Source organism: Lissotriton vulgaris, chromosome 8 (genome assembly GCF_964263255.1).
Source record: "Lissotriton vulgaris chromosome 8, aLisVul1.2, whole genome shotgun sequence".
NCBI lineage: Eukaryota > Metazoa > Chordata > Amphibia > Caudata > Salamandridae > Lissotriton > Lissotriton vulgaris.
In genome coordinates, this window is record NC_141696.1 from 600,574,346 (window position 1) to 600,593,595 (window position 19,250).

At 44.1% G+C, this 19,250-nt stretch overlaps 1 protein-coding gene across 2 annotated transcripts in view; it reads right to left on the bottom strand.

Annotated features, from left to right (window-relative positions):
- The window catches only part of CMSS1 (cms1 ribosomal small subunit homolog), a 940,652-nt gene that overhangs the window by 31,133 nt on the left and 890,269 nt on the right, over nucleotides 1-19,250 (bottom strand). For both annotated transcript variants that reach the window (XM_086934451.1, XM_086934453.1), the window contains one exon: nucleotides 576-663. In XM_086934451.1, the coding sequence (XP_086790577.1) occupies nucleotides 576-663 (88 nt within the window). The remainder of the gene's footprint in view (nucleotides 1-575; nucleotides 664-19,250) is intronic.

Sequence of the window (19,250 nt, forward strand, 5' to 3'; positions counted from 1 at the left end):
GCACGAGGCTATGATGAAGAGCTATTGCTTGGGAAGTTTCCAGACCAAGTCTGGTGCTTGAGGGGTATTTATAAGGCAAAGAAACTGAGCGAGGAAGCCTCCATCAGAAACATATCACACATGTCATAGCACAACACTACGAAGACCTATGAGAATGTTTTGAATTGATAAAAAGGCCAGTAAAAGAATTGTAAACAATCCTAATCATCTCTATCTTCACTCATAAAGGACTTCCTCCCAAATGTTCTAGGATACGAGTTAAAACTGTAAATTATCTTAATTTTAACATAAGTGTGAAATGAGTTTGGCTGCATTTAGGAATTCATATATTTATGAATAATCAATATTTTGACTGGCTAAATTTCTGGGTGTATGTCTAAGATTTTACTTTGAATCTCAGCTTTATCATATCTTCCATTGTGCTCGGATCTTCGAGGCACTGGCTCAACAATAAAATGTGTTAAGTGAAATACATGCGTGTGATATATTGTACAGCTGTTTGCCATGTATTCAATTTCTGCTGCATTACCTTTGCGTTAGTACAACATACAAAATAAGAAAATGAGAAAGCATACCTTGCTCTATTAATGCTTTAATTCTTCCAGGCGTGCCCACTCCCAAATGAGCTACACCCTTTTCCAGCAATTTGATATGCTCTTTTATCTGGTTAAAAAACATAGGGAAAAAAATAGGTTAAATAGGATTTAAATACATCTATGCTCAAATATTTGCAAAGGCATTGCTACATATATTACAAACAAGTAAGTACTCTAATCTTATGTTTTTTTTTAAAAAAAAGATGTTGTGGTAAACCTGATAATCACAGCTCTCGGTATGAAAAACAGCAGCACCCCCCACCCCCTTTCATTTAGGGATTATTTTATAATTTTTCATTCAACCCACTGCCATCCAGCTACCCTGAATCCAGCATCAATGCAATACTTATTTTTACTTTTAACATCAAGACATGTAGTTACCACGAAGGCTTTGTTGTTATCAAAACTCCTGCACCTGATCTCTCACTGACTTCTTAACCCAGCCGCCAGTCACCCAGCCCACTCCTTTTCCAAGCGCACCCTGTTCCTGAACCACATATTTTCTAGCATTTTTAAATCAATTTTAACCTGGGTTCTATCTATCACACTCAATCGATCAAATCATACTTCATTCGAATACTCGTTGTATCCATAAAAGTGCAATGCGTGTTAATTAAATGCATACAAAACATACTAAGTGATATTAAAAACACATTACATCTATAAAAACATACAAATAAATAAAATACACTCCCTGTTAGAAGTACATGTACTATAAGTTGCAGAGTTAAAACTATTCAACAAGCCTATACATTATTCATAATACGACGAGCTCTTACAGGTACCTAAAAAAACAAAGCACCCAATTGGGTAGTTACCTCCTCTTCGACCAAATAAAAGAACATATTTAATGCATCTCTCAGTTTATTATTACCCCGTTGTCTTAAAAAAGGGACCGGAAAATGCTTTGAATACATAAGATAGAATCCACAAACAAACGTGAAATGTAGCATTGTTTGCCCTGAGTTTCCATCACAGGGGCATGGCATAGACTCCAAATCAGCATTATAACCCAGGGTCACCTCATTTCTTCCAGCAACCAATAGCGGCACTTTTACACACACCGTCAAATTCGACTTCACTCTCTATCCTCATTGGAGAGGCCCCACGGTGCCCCTCACCTTTAGACTCTCTGCTTTGTCAAGGTATTATGCGCTCTGATATCCTTCGGAATCTTGTTCGCGCTATATAAAACTTTATGAATGATTACTGACTACTTGTTCATGAAAGATAACCTATCAGTGGCCCAGCTACTCGGCACGGCTCGGGTATAGCATCCTGAAATCATATAACCTTCATCCCTCTAATGTTCTCCCTGCAATCTTTGCTTGAAGATATTTTAGCATTATCTTCCAGACCACTATTTCTGCAGACACTGCACTAGCTAGAGGCAGCATGAAGGCAATGCATACTTTCGTTTTTTAAAAAGTTTTTTGACAATGCTCCCAAATTCTATTCACTTTAATCTCCTTTCACTTCTCTTAAACACTGAATGTCCTATGGCACATTCTTTTCTTGTACTCATGAAGTCTTCACTTCAATTTTTAATTTTTTTAGATATGGAGTAGAGTTTTAGTAGATCACGTCAGTCACACATATATAATTTCATTATATTTTAAAAGTTGACATATGTCTTATAAAAATGTACTAATATCTTAGTCAAGGCTAAGAATTGGGGTTAAACCCTGTATTGTCAATAGTGGGGTAAAAAGATCCATGATTGATAGTAAGGGAAGCTGTTGGGAGCAACTTGTGACATTTCACATATATTATTTGATTGTCAAAAGGTTGTTGATATACGAAAAGAGTTTTTACGCCCGATTTTTAAAAAGTATGATATCAAAAAAAGGGCTCAGGCAGTAAACCTTTTAACCAAAATGAGTACTTTCGACATAGATAGTGCCATGGGGAAGTTCATTCAAAAAGTTAAAGCAGTCCTCAAATGTGAATGTAATTGAAAGGCTGTTTTATAGTTTCAGGTGCTCTGTGTATATGAACTGTGGATAGGACAAATGAGTGTATTACATGGAATTTTATGATGTTTTAAGAAATGTGATTTAAAAATGTTATTAATGAAAGTTTAAAAAAAAATGTAAGGACTATTGGTGTACATAAACTTGCTTTGAACTGAACTGAACTGAACTGAATATCTTAGTTCAATGAATATTTGATAAAAACATTTTACTTGTTAGGAAAGGAGACTGTTTAGCTAGGGAAGCAGGAGTTACTTTCTGATTTGAGTTGATATTTTCCAAGGACTATATTAAAGCTCAAATATGATCAAAGAGGGTAGCATGGAAGAGGACACCTGCAATGGAAAACTAAACCACTCATTCACCTACCAATCTAAGTAGGTGACTTAGCTTTCCATGCAAGTTACCAACCTAAAGAGGTCTAACAACTCTAAAGATCCACAATACCAAATACTTACTGATTCTGTATTAGGATTATGTGTCCCTGCTTTGGAGAAATTAGATCAGTAACAACCATTTCCAGCTGTTTTATATTTGAGTTTTCGGTGAACAAAATACACTCAATGGGTGTGGTTCCTGAATACAGAATATCATGAGACACTAATAATGAGGACAAAATATCAAGAAGTAAGTATATACAAATGTTCTATACATACCTAACTCCACACACACATATATATACGCCGATGATATATAAATCTTGAAGCTACATAGATTTGGAGTTAAGAATAGTACATCTATACTGTCCTAAATGCACTTACTTTTTGATAAATTTTGTCCTTCAAAGTTTGTCTACAATATAAGTGTGCGACAAAAATCTTGTACCCAACATTCCAGAGTACAAATGCCCAATGTAAGGAATACGAAGACTACCTCTACCTTTCTAAGAGATTACCCAAAATGTTTTATAATCTTCATTCCTCAACCTAAATTAGAAGGTATATCTTTGCAGGCTGGTCAGTCATCACATGTATCTGAAATCTAATGACATCCTAGAGTCTACCTGCTGCCTTTCCTGAAGGATCTATGCCTCGAACATTTCAAAGGTCATATGGTCTGTCACACGGCCTTGGCTTAGGCATAATGTTTGAGCAGACTATTCTGAGAAGGGATCTCAGACAAGAACATTTAGAGCAAATTTTAACGCTGGGGAACAGACTCATCATCAGCAGCACTCAAGCAATGTTCACTATAACAGCTGCTCTCGAACTGTCAACTTCCAGAAGACGAGTGGCCTGCGTGACGGAACAGTGAAAACAAAACTGGGGGATTGACCAGGTAAGGGAGAGGAGGAGGTCAAGATTAGGGGCGATGGAATGTTTCATGCCTCTCACAAAATTGGCAGAATTCTGGTTAAATTCTGCCAATCTGTGTGTGGCGGAATTCTTTCCCCTCAAGGCTCCAGAAATGTGAGCTGGCAAGCGAGAATAGTTTGTGGTCAGGGGCTGCTTCTCAAGGAGATTTGTTACTGCTCAAATAGATTTTCTCCTCAAGCAGCAGCAAAATTAACTTGAATGGCTGCGTACCACATGGTGCCATTCATGCTGACTTTTCAGCACTACTTGTGTTACTGACACTAAATTGCAGCATGAGCAGCTGGACGTGCATATTTTTCATCCTTTGGCGAAACTCCGCGAAATCTCAGAGAGTTTTTATGTAACTCCACGGAATTCCATGGAGTGAAACTCCAAGAGATCCGCCCACCCCTAGTTAAGTTGATAGTAACAGAGGCAGTTAGGATAGGTGAAGAGAAGAGACTATTCTAGGAGAAAAGGTAAAGGAACACACTAAGAATATAGACAACAATTTATTAACTGTGTTTTATTGTTCAATCAGTAGCATAAGTCAACTGTTATAATCAAAATCCAAGTATAAATGTTCGCACCCTCTCAACAACATATATGAATGGCTTAACAGAAAACTTTGGTTGGGAGATGTGCGAGGTGTGTAAAAATGACCTCACAACTTTGAAGAGAAGGAAGAGTCCAGAGTGGGGAGAAATTTAGGACTGCACTGAAGTTGGCTGTGGCAATAATTCTCACAATGAGTTTCTGGGAGATGAGTGCCCTTCCGACCCAAACGTGGCTATCAGACAAGACCGCTGCACTATAGCCATCATGGCCTTTATTAATGATAGTGGAAAAAATATAAAATAAGGCAAGACATTATATATAAATTGCAGATTTTCCATTGATACATGGAACAAGCAAATCTAACCATGGGGTGGGGAACACTATGCTTGAAGTTACAGACAAGCAAGTTACTTACCTTCGGGAACTCTCTTTCTGGTGGATACTCTAACTGCAGAATCCTCTTCTATAATATACCACAGGCACCAGACTGGACGCAGAGAATTTTCTATCAATGGTCCTAAGCGCTGGTAGATAGCACCATGCATCTCCACATGGGCTCCAAACTGCCCCGGAATTGATGGAGCAGAGCTGCAAATCAGGTCCACCCTTGCGTGTTCATGTAAGTTTCTTGTCTTCCCTTTCCGCGCTATCAGATAGGGAGTGTAAAATAACTGTAGGTCTCAGTGTACTTCACAGGTGTCAAAAATTACTACTCCGAAGAATGGGTAGGTAGAAAGGCAGTGAGGAATCTGCGTTTACATGGAGTATGCAACAGAAAGAGCATTACAAAGGGTAAGTAACTTGTTCTTCTGATGGATACTTCTAACAAAGGATGGATCATCACCTTTGAATCGATACCAAACAGTACCTCTCACAGGTGGAGGGCCTGTGGAGTGGGCTCTAATCAAAAAGTCATGCAGACCCTAGTGGGTGAGTGCCCTTCTCGCAGGACCTGGCTGTCGAGGCAGTAGTGATTTTTGAATGTATGCACCAACGCCGACGTTGGGAGTCTGGCAAATATAAAGGACAGTTGCCCCTTCAAACAGGACGGAGGTAGCAGCCCTGGCGGAATGGGCTTTCAGACCTTTTGGGGACTGTTTCTTGGCCAGTGTGCAGCAAATCTTGATGCAGAGCACTATCCACCACGACAGGATCCTTTCTGCACAGCCTTCCCCTTCTTCGCTCAGAAAACCACACAGAGTTGATTGTCCACTCAATGGGGATTGGTACGGTCAATGTAAAAATGCAAAGCCCTTTTGAAGTTCAAGCCTATCCTCCTCCTCCTCTTTTGTGTTGTGAGGCAGAGCAAAGAATGCCAATAAAGTGATCCACTGCCAAACGTGGAAGGGAGTCACAACCTTAGTCAAAAAGGTCACTGGAGTCACAGCACCAATTTGTCTAGGAAGATGGCCATGTAGGGACACTGTACTCAAAGTGCCTGCTGTTCCCTCACAGGACAAGCTGACATAATCCCAACAAGAGGACAGTTTTCAGAGTCAAGAGATGCAGCAAGCTACTATGCATAGGCTCAAAGGGTGTACACGTGAGGAATGTTAAGAACAAGGTAAGGTCCCACGGGGGAATCACAAAATGTGTGGCAAACCTTTAATAAAACTCATCACAACAGGTGAGTTGAACAAGGACAGTGAGTCCAGCAAATGTAAAATGTTGAAAAGATCATCAAATAACCTTTCACAGAACTTACTGCACAACCTTGTGGGCTAAAGAAAAAAGAAACAACAGACGGTCTAACAGCTTAGCTGGTCAGGAGTCAATGTTTCGGGCATCACACTAGATACCAAATTTGTCCCAACGCCCAGCAAAGACAGATTTTGAGGAAGAGTGTCTGGCAGCAAGAATTACATCTACCACTTCAGGTAGCAGATAAGATGCAGTCAGTTGCCGCCACTCAATCTCCACACATGGGGGTGTACTTTGTGGAGGTTCGGATGAAGCAACCTGTCTGGCTGCTGAGACAAGAGGCCATCACGAGGTGATAGCATGACCTTGGGGCAGATGCTAAAGTTCAGAAGTTTGGAATAACATTCTCTTCTGGCTCGATCCATGGCAGCAATTATGATAACTTGTGCCTGGTAGTTCTTTATCTCTTTCAGAACACTGGGCTGGAGAAACAGCATCAGGAAAAAGTACAAGAAACAATGTGTCCACTCCAGTCAGAATGCATCTTCCAGGGAGTGCTCCAATTAAAACTTCAACACTCAAAACTGTTGAAATTGTCTTGACCATGGCAAATAGATCCAGCCAGGGATCTCCCAGCCGATTGAATACATCCAGCACCACCTCGAGACTCAAAACCTACTTTTGATCTTTCTGGCAAAGTCTTCTCAATTTGATCACTCTGGCATTCAATATCCCCTAGCTGAAGCATGTACAGTTATACTTATCTGAATAGGGTGAGAAAATATGGATAACCAGGTGCAGACTTATCACACCTGGGCACCTGCTGACTAAAGAGCAGACAGGAACTCTGGACAACTAAAGAGCAGCCAAGATCACTGAACAACTAAAGAGCAGACAAGATCACTGTTTCGACCAGATAGCTATTGAATAGAAGCAAGGGCACCAACATTGCTGGTCCAAGCTGCAGAATCTCTTATAAAACATTTGGCTTAGTCCGCACACACGGCAGATGTATCTCTAGTACTTCAGCTGCCCTCCAAACCGCTACCACATATGAGGCACTTTCTTCCATTGGTGGCCCATATAGCGAGTCAAGCTCTGTTCCAAGGATGTTGTGAAGCCCAGTGGTGTTTTGTAAGTCAGCTTAAAGGCACCAACAGTATGTTGAGAGGGGAGCAAGTCTTTACCCTCACCATCATCATCAGTATCCTGGGGATTCAGAAACAAAAATAAAATTGAGCCTCCGCTGATAATTATATTGCAGAAGAGGCACCAGATTAAAGATAGGCTGCATAACAACTGGCTGCACTTTTGTGCTTTCGTAGCACGACATTGGTCAAGCTCGGGCCAATATGTGTTCAGAGGTCTGATGTAGGCACTGGGACCATAGCTTGTGCTGATGGAGTCTGTATTGACAGCAGGGCCAAGCATGGATCTTCGGGCCGAAGTGGAATACTGTAGGAGAGTGAATACAGGCCTGATAATAGGTCCCACAGAAGGTACAAACAGTGCCAGACTGGCAGTAACCTGACTAGAAGCATCTGAAGTTCGGTGGGGCAGGAAGGCGCACCAGGAGCCAACAAGAAATGTACTAAATATTTGCAGCATGGTCTCCTTGAAGGCCTCAATAGACTGTAGGATCTGCAATGGGACGGAGACCTCCCGGCTCTTCTGGGTAAGATGAGGTTATTGGTTTCATAGCCAGTGACCTCTAGGGAGTGTGACTCAAATCTTGATGTTCCTGTGCTGTCTCTTTACAATGAGACTGATGAGATGGGGTGAAGTCTCAATTCACTGTCTCATACGTGCTCTTGGACCTTGAATAAATGAAGATTTCGAACAGGAAGTACATTGGTCACGGGAATGGCCCTATAACCTATATGAAGATGTCAACTTATTTTGCTCTGCGTTGTAGAACTTTTTCTTCCAGCCTTGAATCATCTTCGGGTGCATTTGTCACGCAACTTTGAGCCGGGACTGGATTCCAGGCACCAAAGACACTCCTGGTACAGGTCCGTGACTGACATCTGCTTTCTGCAGTTGAGGCAAGGCTTGAATCCTGTCATTTTTGGTGACTTCTCTTGCATTTTCACATTAGGAGGGCCACACTTTTAAGTTTAATGATTTGGAAAATCAAAAGCAACCACATACCCCATAGATGGCTTCTTTGGAAAATTACAATGCCACTTCATGAAAACTTTCAAGATGGTGAAACTTGGAAAAGTGAATAAAACATACAAGAATCTTTGGCTATATCCTAAAGAGGAGGTGCACATGCAAATTCAAAACAAGAAAGTAAAGGCAAACCAAACACCTGAACACTGCCAACACTCTGGAGAACACTCACATAACTCAATGTTGCTTTCAACAAGTTCCTAACTTCTCTTAATATTTGGACACTAAAACCCTTCTCAAATGCTGGAGCTGCCCAAAAAATGGGCTCAGTACAGCAAAATGCCTGATTGATACAGCAAGCGTTACAAAACCAATACTAAGGGCACTAAATAAACAAGTACCCCCTCAAGAAGTAAGGAACTGCATGAACTGTAGAGCTGCAACTAAACCTTTCGTAAAGAAAGCTATACCGCCAGAGACAAATACTCCATTAAGTACAGGAGAATAGTGGTGCAGAGAACCCTGGGCCTATAAATCAAAATGGAGCAAATAGAAAAAGCAAAACATATATAGCCACTACCAACAATTCCTTTACAATGAAAAGAGAGGCCAAACAGAGGAAGCAATGATCTGCCCTTGCAAGCACTGAAGAAAATCCTCGATCCTGGAGCTGTTTGTGTGGAGCCCCTTCTTACTGAGAACTTGAGTATTGAAGAACTAAGAGAGAAGAGAGTCCTTGCACTACTTTCGAATGAAATGGAGGGCAGCAACGTTATCAACGTAAATAGAAAATATGGAAAAGAGAATTCTTTCCTCTTGGCTTGGATAAACATGATGGACTCCAAAAAACTGAAATTCCAGAGGAAGCGCACCCACAAGGGCCTATGGCCCTGCAGTTTTAATCAGACAACCATGATTTACCATATCTTGCAGTTTTGCCTAAAAACCAGAGAGACTAGGAAGAATCTCATTTAGAGGACTATGATACTTTCGAACATCTGTTCACACAAGAGAATGATTCTCTCGCTGGTGAGAAACCAATTTTTGAAAGTGACTATGAAACCGGTAAACATTCAGAAAAGGCTTGCAACAGTGAATTAGGCTCAAGCAAAAGAGATTGCTCAGAGATCCTAAGACCAGCAGATTGACTCCCACTTAATTACATGCCAATATTTTGTAAAAGGGCAAGATCAGAAGATTCAGTTCTATTGAAGCAGACGAGACCAACTATCCAATGGGAAACAGATGCACACAGAGGTGAAACATTTTGCTTTTGCGGACCATTGCCTTCCTGAATGTTTTCTCTCTTCCCTTCATTCTCTTCCAACACCTCTGGTACTCTGGACACATTTCTTCAAGGAATTTCTCATTTGTTGTACTCTTTAAAGAATGTATTAACAATTTGGCAGAATTTCAAAATGTTAATCTTGATTAATTTTTTTAATGCATTTTATAGTTATAAACTCATTGTTCATACATTTTCGAAACACCTCCTTTGTTAGTTCTCAGACTTTTACAAGAAAAACCCCACAGTTTGATTGTATATGTCCCAGCCATTTCCTGTTTATATTGCAGAAACGTGAGCATGTTATCCCTCCCTTTGACAGTACCATTCGCTTTTTGGCTCTTTTCTTTAGACCTCTGGTTTCTTTCTGTCGTGTCTTGACTCAAGGAAGACAGACACGATTCTTCATATTTCAAGGAGCTTAATTATGTACATCCTTCCCTGTCCCTGTCCCTACTCTATCTGCCCCTTTCCTGCCTAGGCTCCTCCTCTTCCCTTGGTGCCCGGCTAACTCCACCCACCCAGCTACTAGACTGCTGACTACATAACATCTCCCCCTTTCTTAACAAATGAACAAAACAATGAACTCGCTCAGATTTCTTCAATGAGTCTTTTTGGTCGTTGAATATCTCGGCGGGGTCGCAAAGACATGGTTCCAGTCTCAGTCGCAGAGTCTCCCGGAGGATCTCTTGTCTGGCTCCCGCTCTCTTGGTCAGACCAATCATGACCTTCACTGACCGACACTCTGGTCATCTTGGTGAGTGCTTCTTCCATGTCCCGAGTGCACTTCTTAAAGTGTGATATGTTCCTGGTGATTCGTCGACGATCGGACTCCGCCGTTATCATGGTGCCTTTCTGCTGGGTGACCAGTAAAGGTTCAGCTCTTAAATGACAATCAGTCTTTCTTTGTTGGTCCTGTTTGACAATGACACGATCTCCTTCATGTAGAGACAGTGATCTGGCTCTCCTCCTTGTGTCCGCGTACGATTTCATTTTGTCCTTGTTGCGACTGTCCGTTGCCATCGCCTCTTGATGACTGCGGAGGGGCGACACTGCTTGCAGGGCTCCTTCCCAGGTCGGTATGCGAGTCCTTATGGGGCGCCCTAGCATCAGTGTAGCAGGGCATTTCCCAGTGGTCGCATGAGGGGTTGTCCTGTACGCCCGGAGGACCTCATTCAAGGCCGCTTGCAGGTCCCTTTTCTCAATGTTGGCTTGTTGAAAAGTCTTTTTGAGTGTGGCCATAAACCGTTCAACGGTGCCATTTGCCTGCGGCCATAGAGGTGTAACTCTCCTGTGTTTGAAGTTCAAGTGCTTTGCAAAGGCACTAAACTCGTGTCCATTGAAAGGAGGTCCGTTATCTGTTTTCAGCTCTTTGGGAACACCCCATGCCGCAAATACTTCATCCAACACATTGAGAGTGCTGGAGGCACTTGTTGATGACACAAATTGAGCAATGGGGAATCGTGAGTATTCGTCAATTATGGCCAGGACATATTTGCCTGATTGCAGAGGTCCATAAAAATCCATGGCGAGTTCTTGCCACACTCCACTAGGTAGTGTGGTCATTTGCAATGGAGCAGGAGGATCTCCACGGTTGACCAGTTGGCATTGAGGGCAGTCTTCCAGAGTTGACTCTACCATCCGATCAAGGCGGGGAAACCACACCCGCTCTCGGAGAGCTCGTTTTGTTGACACTACTCCCCTGTGTCCTTCATGAGCGAGATTGACAATGCCCTGCCGTAGTTGGCCGGGAATAACAATCCGCTGGCCTCGCAGTACCAAGCCATCTGTGGTAGCAGACAGTTCGTCACAGATGTGTCGGAAGGCTTGCATTTCCTGCTTGACCGTCGGATCACCAGCGTCTTCTTCGCTTTCATGCCTCCACCGGTTTGTCTGGAGCCGACGTAGCACTTTCTGTAAGATGACATCTTGTGCAGTGGCTTCCCGAATGGCTTCCATGGGAATAGCAGGTGGCTGTGCTTGATCAACCACGAAGTGGATATACTCCTCTGCAATGGAGGGCTTTGACTCAGACGACGCTTGCGGGTGCCGTAACATGTAGTCCGCTGGGTTCTCTGATTTCCCGGGCTTATGTATGATCGTGAATGTGTATTCATGCAATCTCAGGCCCCATCGTTCAATCCTCGGGGGGATCTTGGATCTTGGATTGCCATAGATTGTGACCAGCGCCTGATGATCAGTGATCATGGTAAAGTGCTTGCCATAAATAAAGACATGAAAATGTTAAGAACGCCCATACCACTACAAGACTCTCCTTCTCGGGTTGAGAATATGCTTTTTCAGGATCTGAAAGACTGCGACTGGCATAGGCAACATCAGAGTCCTTGTCATATTGCGCCAGAATCGTACCTAACCCCACTGGGCTGGTATCCATTGTTATCTCTGTTTTTCGGTGGGGACTAAAGTATGAGAGATTGTCGGCAGACTCCACCGCTTGCTTGATGTCTCTGAAAGCCTGCTCACACTGGGGGACCAAGTAAATGGTTGACCTTGTTTTGTGAGAGTCCGAAGTGGATGGCTTATTGTTGCATAGTCCTTTATATAGTGGGCACAGTAGCTGGCCATGCCCAGGAATGACCTCAGTTCGCTAACATCTTGAGGGCTCTTGGTTTCATTCAGAGCAGCTATCTTGTCTGGGTCAGGCTTCATCCCGGCACAAGAGAATATGTGCCCGAAAAATTTCAAAATGGATTGGTGGAACTCACACTTGTCTTTGTTAAGTGTCAAATTGGCTTCCAGCAGGGCATGGCATACCCGGTCTAGAGCCTTGTCATGCTCTTGAATGTTGGATCCATACACAAGGATGTTGTCACTGTAATTTAAAGTGTTAGGGATGTGATGAATGATTTGTCAAATTGCCTCCTGAAAGATTTCTGCAGCCGAGGAAACACCAAAACTCAACCGTTTGTACCTGAATAGTCCGAGGTGGGTTGCAAAGGTTGTGATGTAGCGAGATTTGGCATGCAGCTTCAGCTGGTGGTAGTCCGTGTTTAAGTCCAGCTTCGAGAACACCCTCGCTCCATTTAGTGCAGAGATCATGTCGCTGAGATGTGTCCCAGGGTGACGCTCCCTCTCTATAGCTGTGTTGGGGAGTCGCATGTCAACACACAACCTCACTTTGCCAAGGGTACCTTTCTTTGGGACGATGACTACTGGCGACACCCATGGAGTTGGACCATCAGTCCTTTCAATGATGTCTGCCGATAAAAGTTCCTGAAGTTCATCCTCTACAGCCTGCTGGAGGTGAAATGGTACACGTCGAGGATGTTGTGCCACTGGTCTGATTTGTTCATTTATGTGAAGACGGACTTGACACCCTTTCATTTTCCCTAATCCGTGGAACAGTTTGGGAAACTTATTGATAATGTCCGGATCATCACTGACCCTATAAAGAATCTCGACAAGCCGGAGACGCTCTGCAGTTGGCAAACTGAGGAGACAGTCTGCCTCTGGGCCTTCAATGACGTGTATGACTGCTGGGATGGTTACAGTTTTATGACTGAGTGTTGTTGGAAACTTCCCCAAGCAGGGAAGTGGCTTCTTGGCCATCCATGTGAATACCCGTACGTGTGCAGGAGTCAATGGTGGCTAAGGCTTCATCCTCTCATATTCAGTGACCGGAACGTAGTTTAGTGAAGCTCCACTGTCTAATAGAAATTTGGTTTTGTGGCTCCCCACACTGATGCCTAGGCATGGATATTTCTTGAGCTGGTCAGGATCTGCAATCATGTTCGCATATTCCACGGTGTATTCAGACTCTCTGGACATTGATCTGGAGTCTCGGGATGACGATCTCCGTTCCCATTGAGATCTTCGTGACTCCCGACTGGACTGTGACGAGCCTGAGGACAACTGTGTTCTGTCTTGGACTGCTCTTATGTGGTGCTTTCTGGCATCGGGGCGAGATGGCCTCGTTGTTCCACTCCGTCTCTCTTTCTGGTATTCCCCACACATCGCCTCAAAGTGATTCGTCCGCCCACATCTTCTGCATCGCTGACCCATGGCAGGGCATGCATCGACGTGTGGATAGTCATATCCGCATCTATAGCCCCTTTTTGTTCTTTCTGGCTTCCTTTTCTTTCGACCAGGGTCACGTCTCCTGTGCTCAGTGTGTCGTTGATGGGATGACGGCCGAGGTCTTCATTGTTTCTCCCTTGAGTTTCCACGGCTGCTGCTGCTGGCCTGTACTCGACACACCTGTTCTCGGCTTACATGTCGTCCGGTTTCATTGCTTTTGACATGCTCCTCCGCCTGGTCATAGATGCGGGTCATTTCTTCAATGTCATCCAATTCATGATGTTTTCTCAGCAGCTGCCTCCAGAGCGTTTCAGAGTGGCATCCATCGATGATCTGTGACTTGATGGCAGCGTCTGTTGAAAAGGTGTCGAACTCGCAGTGCCTCGACAGTCGCCGCAGTCGGGTGATGAATGTGCTCATTGCTTCTTCTTTTCCTTGCCGTGCCTGATGAAACGCATGTCTTTCATAATCAACATTCCTTTTGTGGAGGAATTTCTTGTTCAGGGCTTCACGCACCTTGTCATAGGTTCCTACTTCTGCAGGAGGAAGGTCCTTGATTATCTTAGTAATGTCCCGGCCCGCTAGATTGCGGAGAGCGATCAATTTTTCCTCATCTGCGGTCACCTTCGACTCCTTAATGTAATCCTCAAAGTCCTCAAACCACTCCTGCCACCTGGGGCCCATGCTCCCTCCAGTGGTCAAAGTCAGGGGCTCTGGGGGCCGCAGATGCGACACCCCCGTGATGATTGGTTTGACCTCATTTCGTTGTGGGGAAGTGTTCGGGGTCACCATTGTGATGGCACGTTCCTCCCTCTCTTTTCTCTTGCCTTGGGTTCACTTACTGTTTCCTCGTTACAGGTGCTCGGGTAGATTTGATTATTCTGCTTGTTTTGGCTTATGCTTGTTTATTATTTTGATTCACATTGGCTTATGCTTGTTTATCATATCACAATTGCTTTTGCTCGTGGTTGTTTATTACTTGTCACTTGCATTAACCTGTGCTTGTTTGTTTTCACCAGTTCATGTGTACCAATGCTTATCACTGGAACGCCTGACTCCAAGATGGCCGCTCCCTTGCAATTCTCATTCACCACAAGGTTTCGGGTTGCATTCGATTTTCAGACTCACAGGGCTCACACGGCACTCACCGGCAGCTTTCCTGGCAGACAGCAGGTCTCCTTCGGTCTCTCGCGTGCCTCTTGTCCTCTTACACCCTCAGGTAGGCTCGGGGTCAGTTCCCGATCGTTCGTATGCCGTTCCCCACGCATCGGTGGTGAGCTCCGACTTTCGGCAGTCCCAGCACAGGGTTTTGGACTTCTCACGTCTTTCCTCACCGCTCCAGACGGTCTTGGCTTTCAGGGCTCTTCAGGAAGTCTGGGGTGGGCTCCCAGCTTCTTCGTTGACTTCGCACGGCTCCCGAGCTCGCACTCACTTTTGAGCGTGAAATGGCGCCGGGTTTGAAATTTTATTCAGCGCTCAACCGCGCTCTTCTCGCATGGCTCCACGCGATCGCTGAATCGCGGAGCTGGGACACTGGCTGCTGGCCTCTTCTTTTGGGCGGCAGTTTCTTCAGGGCACATCGGTCGCGTCTGTTCCTCGAACAATGCTCTCGGGACAGGACTGTTTCCAGGGTTCAGAGCTAGTAGGCTGCTGATCCCACCCTCGTCGCCAGTTGTCGTGTCCTGACTCAAGGAAGACAGACACGATTCTTCATATTTCAAGGAGCTTTATTATGTACATCCTTCCCTGTCCCTGTCCCTGTCCCTACTCTATCTGCCCCTTTCCTGCCTACGCTCCTCCTCTTCCCTTGGTGCCCGGCTAACTCCACCCACCCAGCTACTAGACTGCTGACTACATTACACTTTCCACGGACCCCTGATCTTTTCAAAATTCTTGGGGCATCCCTTTTCTGTACTCATGCACCAATCTACGTTTTTAGCCAAGAACTGGTGCTGCTATTACCCATATTCCCTGGCGAAATCTCTCCTAGCCATATCATTGCCAAATCACAAACGATACATGGTTGCCTAGGTATTGTTGAGTGTCGCCCAAATCCCAGTAGCGCCATATCCTGAGTCATATTAAACTCAATTCCAAATGGGGTATTGCATTTGTATTTTAACTCCTTCCAAAGAGACTTGGTTATTGTGGCATTGCGACCACGTGTGTAGGAAGGTGTCAACTTGTTACCACCATCTTAAGCCTTATTATCTTACTATTTTGGATCATAACAGTTGGCATCAACTTCTCTTGGGGAAAGAACATATGATGTGGGAGTTTGAACTGGAATATTCTAAAGTCCACTCTTATGTTGACCTCAAACGACCACGATGGAATGAAGGGCGTCTACAGGGACCTCTGAGGCCTGTTGAACGAAATACCTAAAATCCTGGGCACAGTCTGCGCAGTGTCGCTCTGTGTCGTCCGGCATCAGTTCTGAGGAGCTGTGAGGTCCACGATGTGAGGTCCTGCGTCAGCTTGCGTCACACTGCATCAGTTCCAAAAAAGTTGTGCGGCAAGGCTTCACATTGAGTTAATCCAGTTCTGATGGGCTGGGCAGTGAAGCTTGGAGAGAGGAAGGGGGGTGGGCGCACACTGCGTCACACTCCAGCACTCAGTATGCCCCGATGCATCATAATAAATGCAGTGCATGATAACACTTTGCATTGATTCCGTTGCGGGTGGCAGCTGTGTGGTGAGGCTCAGCGGACTCCGCATTGCTTGCTGTCAGTCTCGATTAAGCTTTTAGCTGTGCTGTGATGTGATTTGATGTTTTGCGGGGCTCTGAGTTGCTTGACACAGGTTTGGTGAAGACCACAGCTGGGCTAGCAAAGCACCTCAATCCCCACTTCCAAGGGACCAGTACTGGGGAAGCAGAACTTGGGGGGCTAGGACTCACAGCAAGCAGAGTCCAGGTGCAGGGTTCATAAGAGTTGGATCCTTTTCTGTTCCTGAGGGTCTGATCAGACAAGTGTTTACACGAACAGTGTTCTGTTTGGTCTTTCTACGGATACTACATACCTTTGAGTTAATCGTATGTATTATTAGTGCACGCACAGTAGGTGTGCCACCTTTTTTACTTCACTTCACTGATTACCTTATTTGTAGGTCACCTAGGAGTGGTACACACAGGGCTGGTCCCTGTGTGGTCCTGAAAAAGAGCTGTGGGGAAGCTCGAAACATGTCGACTTACGATTGGGACGCCTAACTCGCCACGGTTACGTTTTTCCTAGTAGTTACCCCAGGTTTTAAACATATCAACTAGGAGCAAAAATAAAGTAATTCGCCCACTAGTTAGATATTTTTAACCCAATTTTCCCCACTCCACTTCACTGCACTACACATTTAGTACACGCAAGTGCTCCTATGTAATTCTGTCAGTCGTAGCACGCCTCAACCCGCAGCGGATTGAGAGGACCCCTATGATGAAGCATCTCACCAAGGGGAAACTCTGGTGAGTGAGGGACTATAAAAGAAAGTTGTCTTTCCCATCAGTGGACATTTCCACTCTACCTGAGTGGAATTCTTCTATCTCCCTTAGCTAGGCTCCAATTTCCGTTTTTCAATTAGTTTTGTGTTCATTACTGTAAAAGGAGGGCGAACCTAGTAGAAAGCTCTGTCTCTCCCTTGTTTTCTGATTTCCTTATGGGAACAAGCATCCTGGGATTAGTGTCAGGGTATCATCCTTCTTCAGCCAGGCTAGCTTGCATCCAGTGGTGTAGTGAGCACGGGACCCACATCTGGGCATACCCTTCCCACTTATGGCGACATATGCAAAAGAAACAATTGATGGACGGAATGCTGGACAATGCAAACATTCACCACCAGTCACAAGGATCTGGGTTTAATCCATCATTCATTTGCTCACCACACCACCCAGTTTGGACCCAGATATATGCAAATCAGTCTTGACCCTGTTCCTTATGGGAACAGTCCAGCCCCAACTGCCAAGCCAGGTTCTCACTGGACCGGTACAAGCATCATGGGACCGGTTTCAGGGCATCACCCTTCATCAGCCAGGATAGCTTGAATACAGTGGTGTAGTGAGCACGGGACCCATGTCTGGGCATACCCTTCCCACTTAGGGTGACATATGCATAAGAAACAATTGATGGACGGAATGCTGGAAAATGCAAACATTAACCCACAGTCACAAGATCTGGGTTTAATCCATAATTCTTTTGCTCACCACACCACCCCACTTTGGACCCAGCCATATGCAAACCATTCTTGACCCTGTTCATGATGGGAACAGTCCAGCCCGAACTGCCAAGCCAGGTCCTCCCTGGACCGGAAAAAAGCATCCTTGGACCGGTTTCAGGGCATCACCCTTCATCAACTGGAATGGCATGGTGAGCAAAGAAAAGATGAATTTAGGCCCAGATCTCTATAGTGGGGTGAATGTATGACATTGTTCTAAATTCTGTCCATCAATTTTTTAACTTTAAAAATAGGCATTTTCAGAATTGTGACTTAAAATTCAACTGTACAATTAAAGAGGGTTTTTAAATTGCAATTCTTTAGACATCAAACTCAGTATTACTACCTGCTCTCAATTGTTAGTTATCAGTTATTAAATGCAACAAGGTAATCTAATGTTATGAGAGGCAGGCCTTGCTGTAGTGAAAAACTTTCATTAGCAAGACATTAACAAACTTAAAAGTACATGTCCACCTTTTTAAATGCACTGCACCCTGCCCTATGGGATGTTTAGGGACTACCGTAGGGGTGAGGTAAACATATTAAAAAGAAATGTATAGGCTGGGCAAGAGGTTTATTTAGCCAAGTGGAAACAGCAGATTAAACTACACACACATGTTGCAATGGCAGGTTTGAGACATGTTTGAAAGGCTACTTAAGTGTTGGCACAATAAGCGATGCATGCCCACTAGTAGCATTTAGTTTACAGGCCCTGGGTACATGTAGTTCCACTTCACTAGGGACATACTAGTAAATTAAATATGCCAATTGGGTGTAAGCCAATTTTACCATGCTAAAGGAGAGAACACAAGCACGTTAGCACTGGTAAGCAGGGGTACTGTGTGCAGTCCTAAACACCAACATAAACGGGTTCCGAAAACTGGAGAGTGAAGGTAAAATGTGCCGGGACGACCCTGCAGAGAGGGCCAACTCCAACAAATTTTATTTGCTGTTACACATCCACACATTTTCGTGCATATTTTAGTAAGCAAAACCTAGCTCTGAAATCTGTAACAGCAAAGTGTAAAACAGAGAAACCTGATGAACTCAGTATTTATTTTCACTTTACTATCTACATTGAAGGACTTCTCACATTCTTTTGCACCAGAAGTTTCTCCCATCTGATCAATAGGCAGATGATAAAGGAATGTCCATTGACAAAGTGTTTCAAACTGGGTCAGTTGAAATGGTAACTGTTGAAATGATATTGCTGGCTTCATAGTTACTGTTGCGCTTAATACATGATAGACCTTTAGGCCTCTGATGTGTTTGCCTTTCATTTTTAACACTTCCTGAGTGTTGGGAGTGGCACTGGTATGTTTTTCCCAAAAGTCTTATGTATTTGAGAAATCGCATGATTGCTTAATGGGGGAAAGCCCTCTATATTCCAGTGGGGATTCTGCTTTGATCTCTTGTGTATGAATTGTTTTATTGAGCATGTGGTTCATTTGCAAGTATTTATGCTTTTGGGAGTTCAGGAGTTCATACCCAGTGAAGAATTTAAAAATCTGCGTTCCCGAAAACTCTACTAGCTTGGAGATCCCAATCA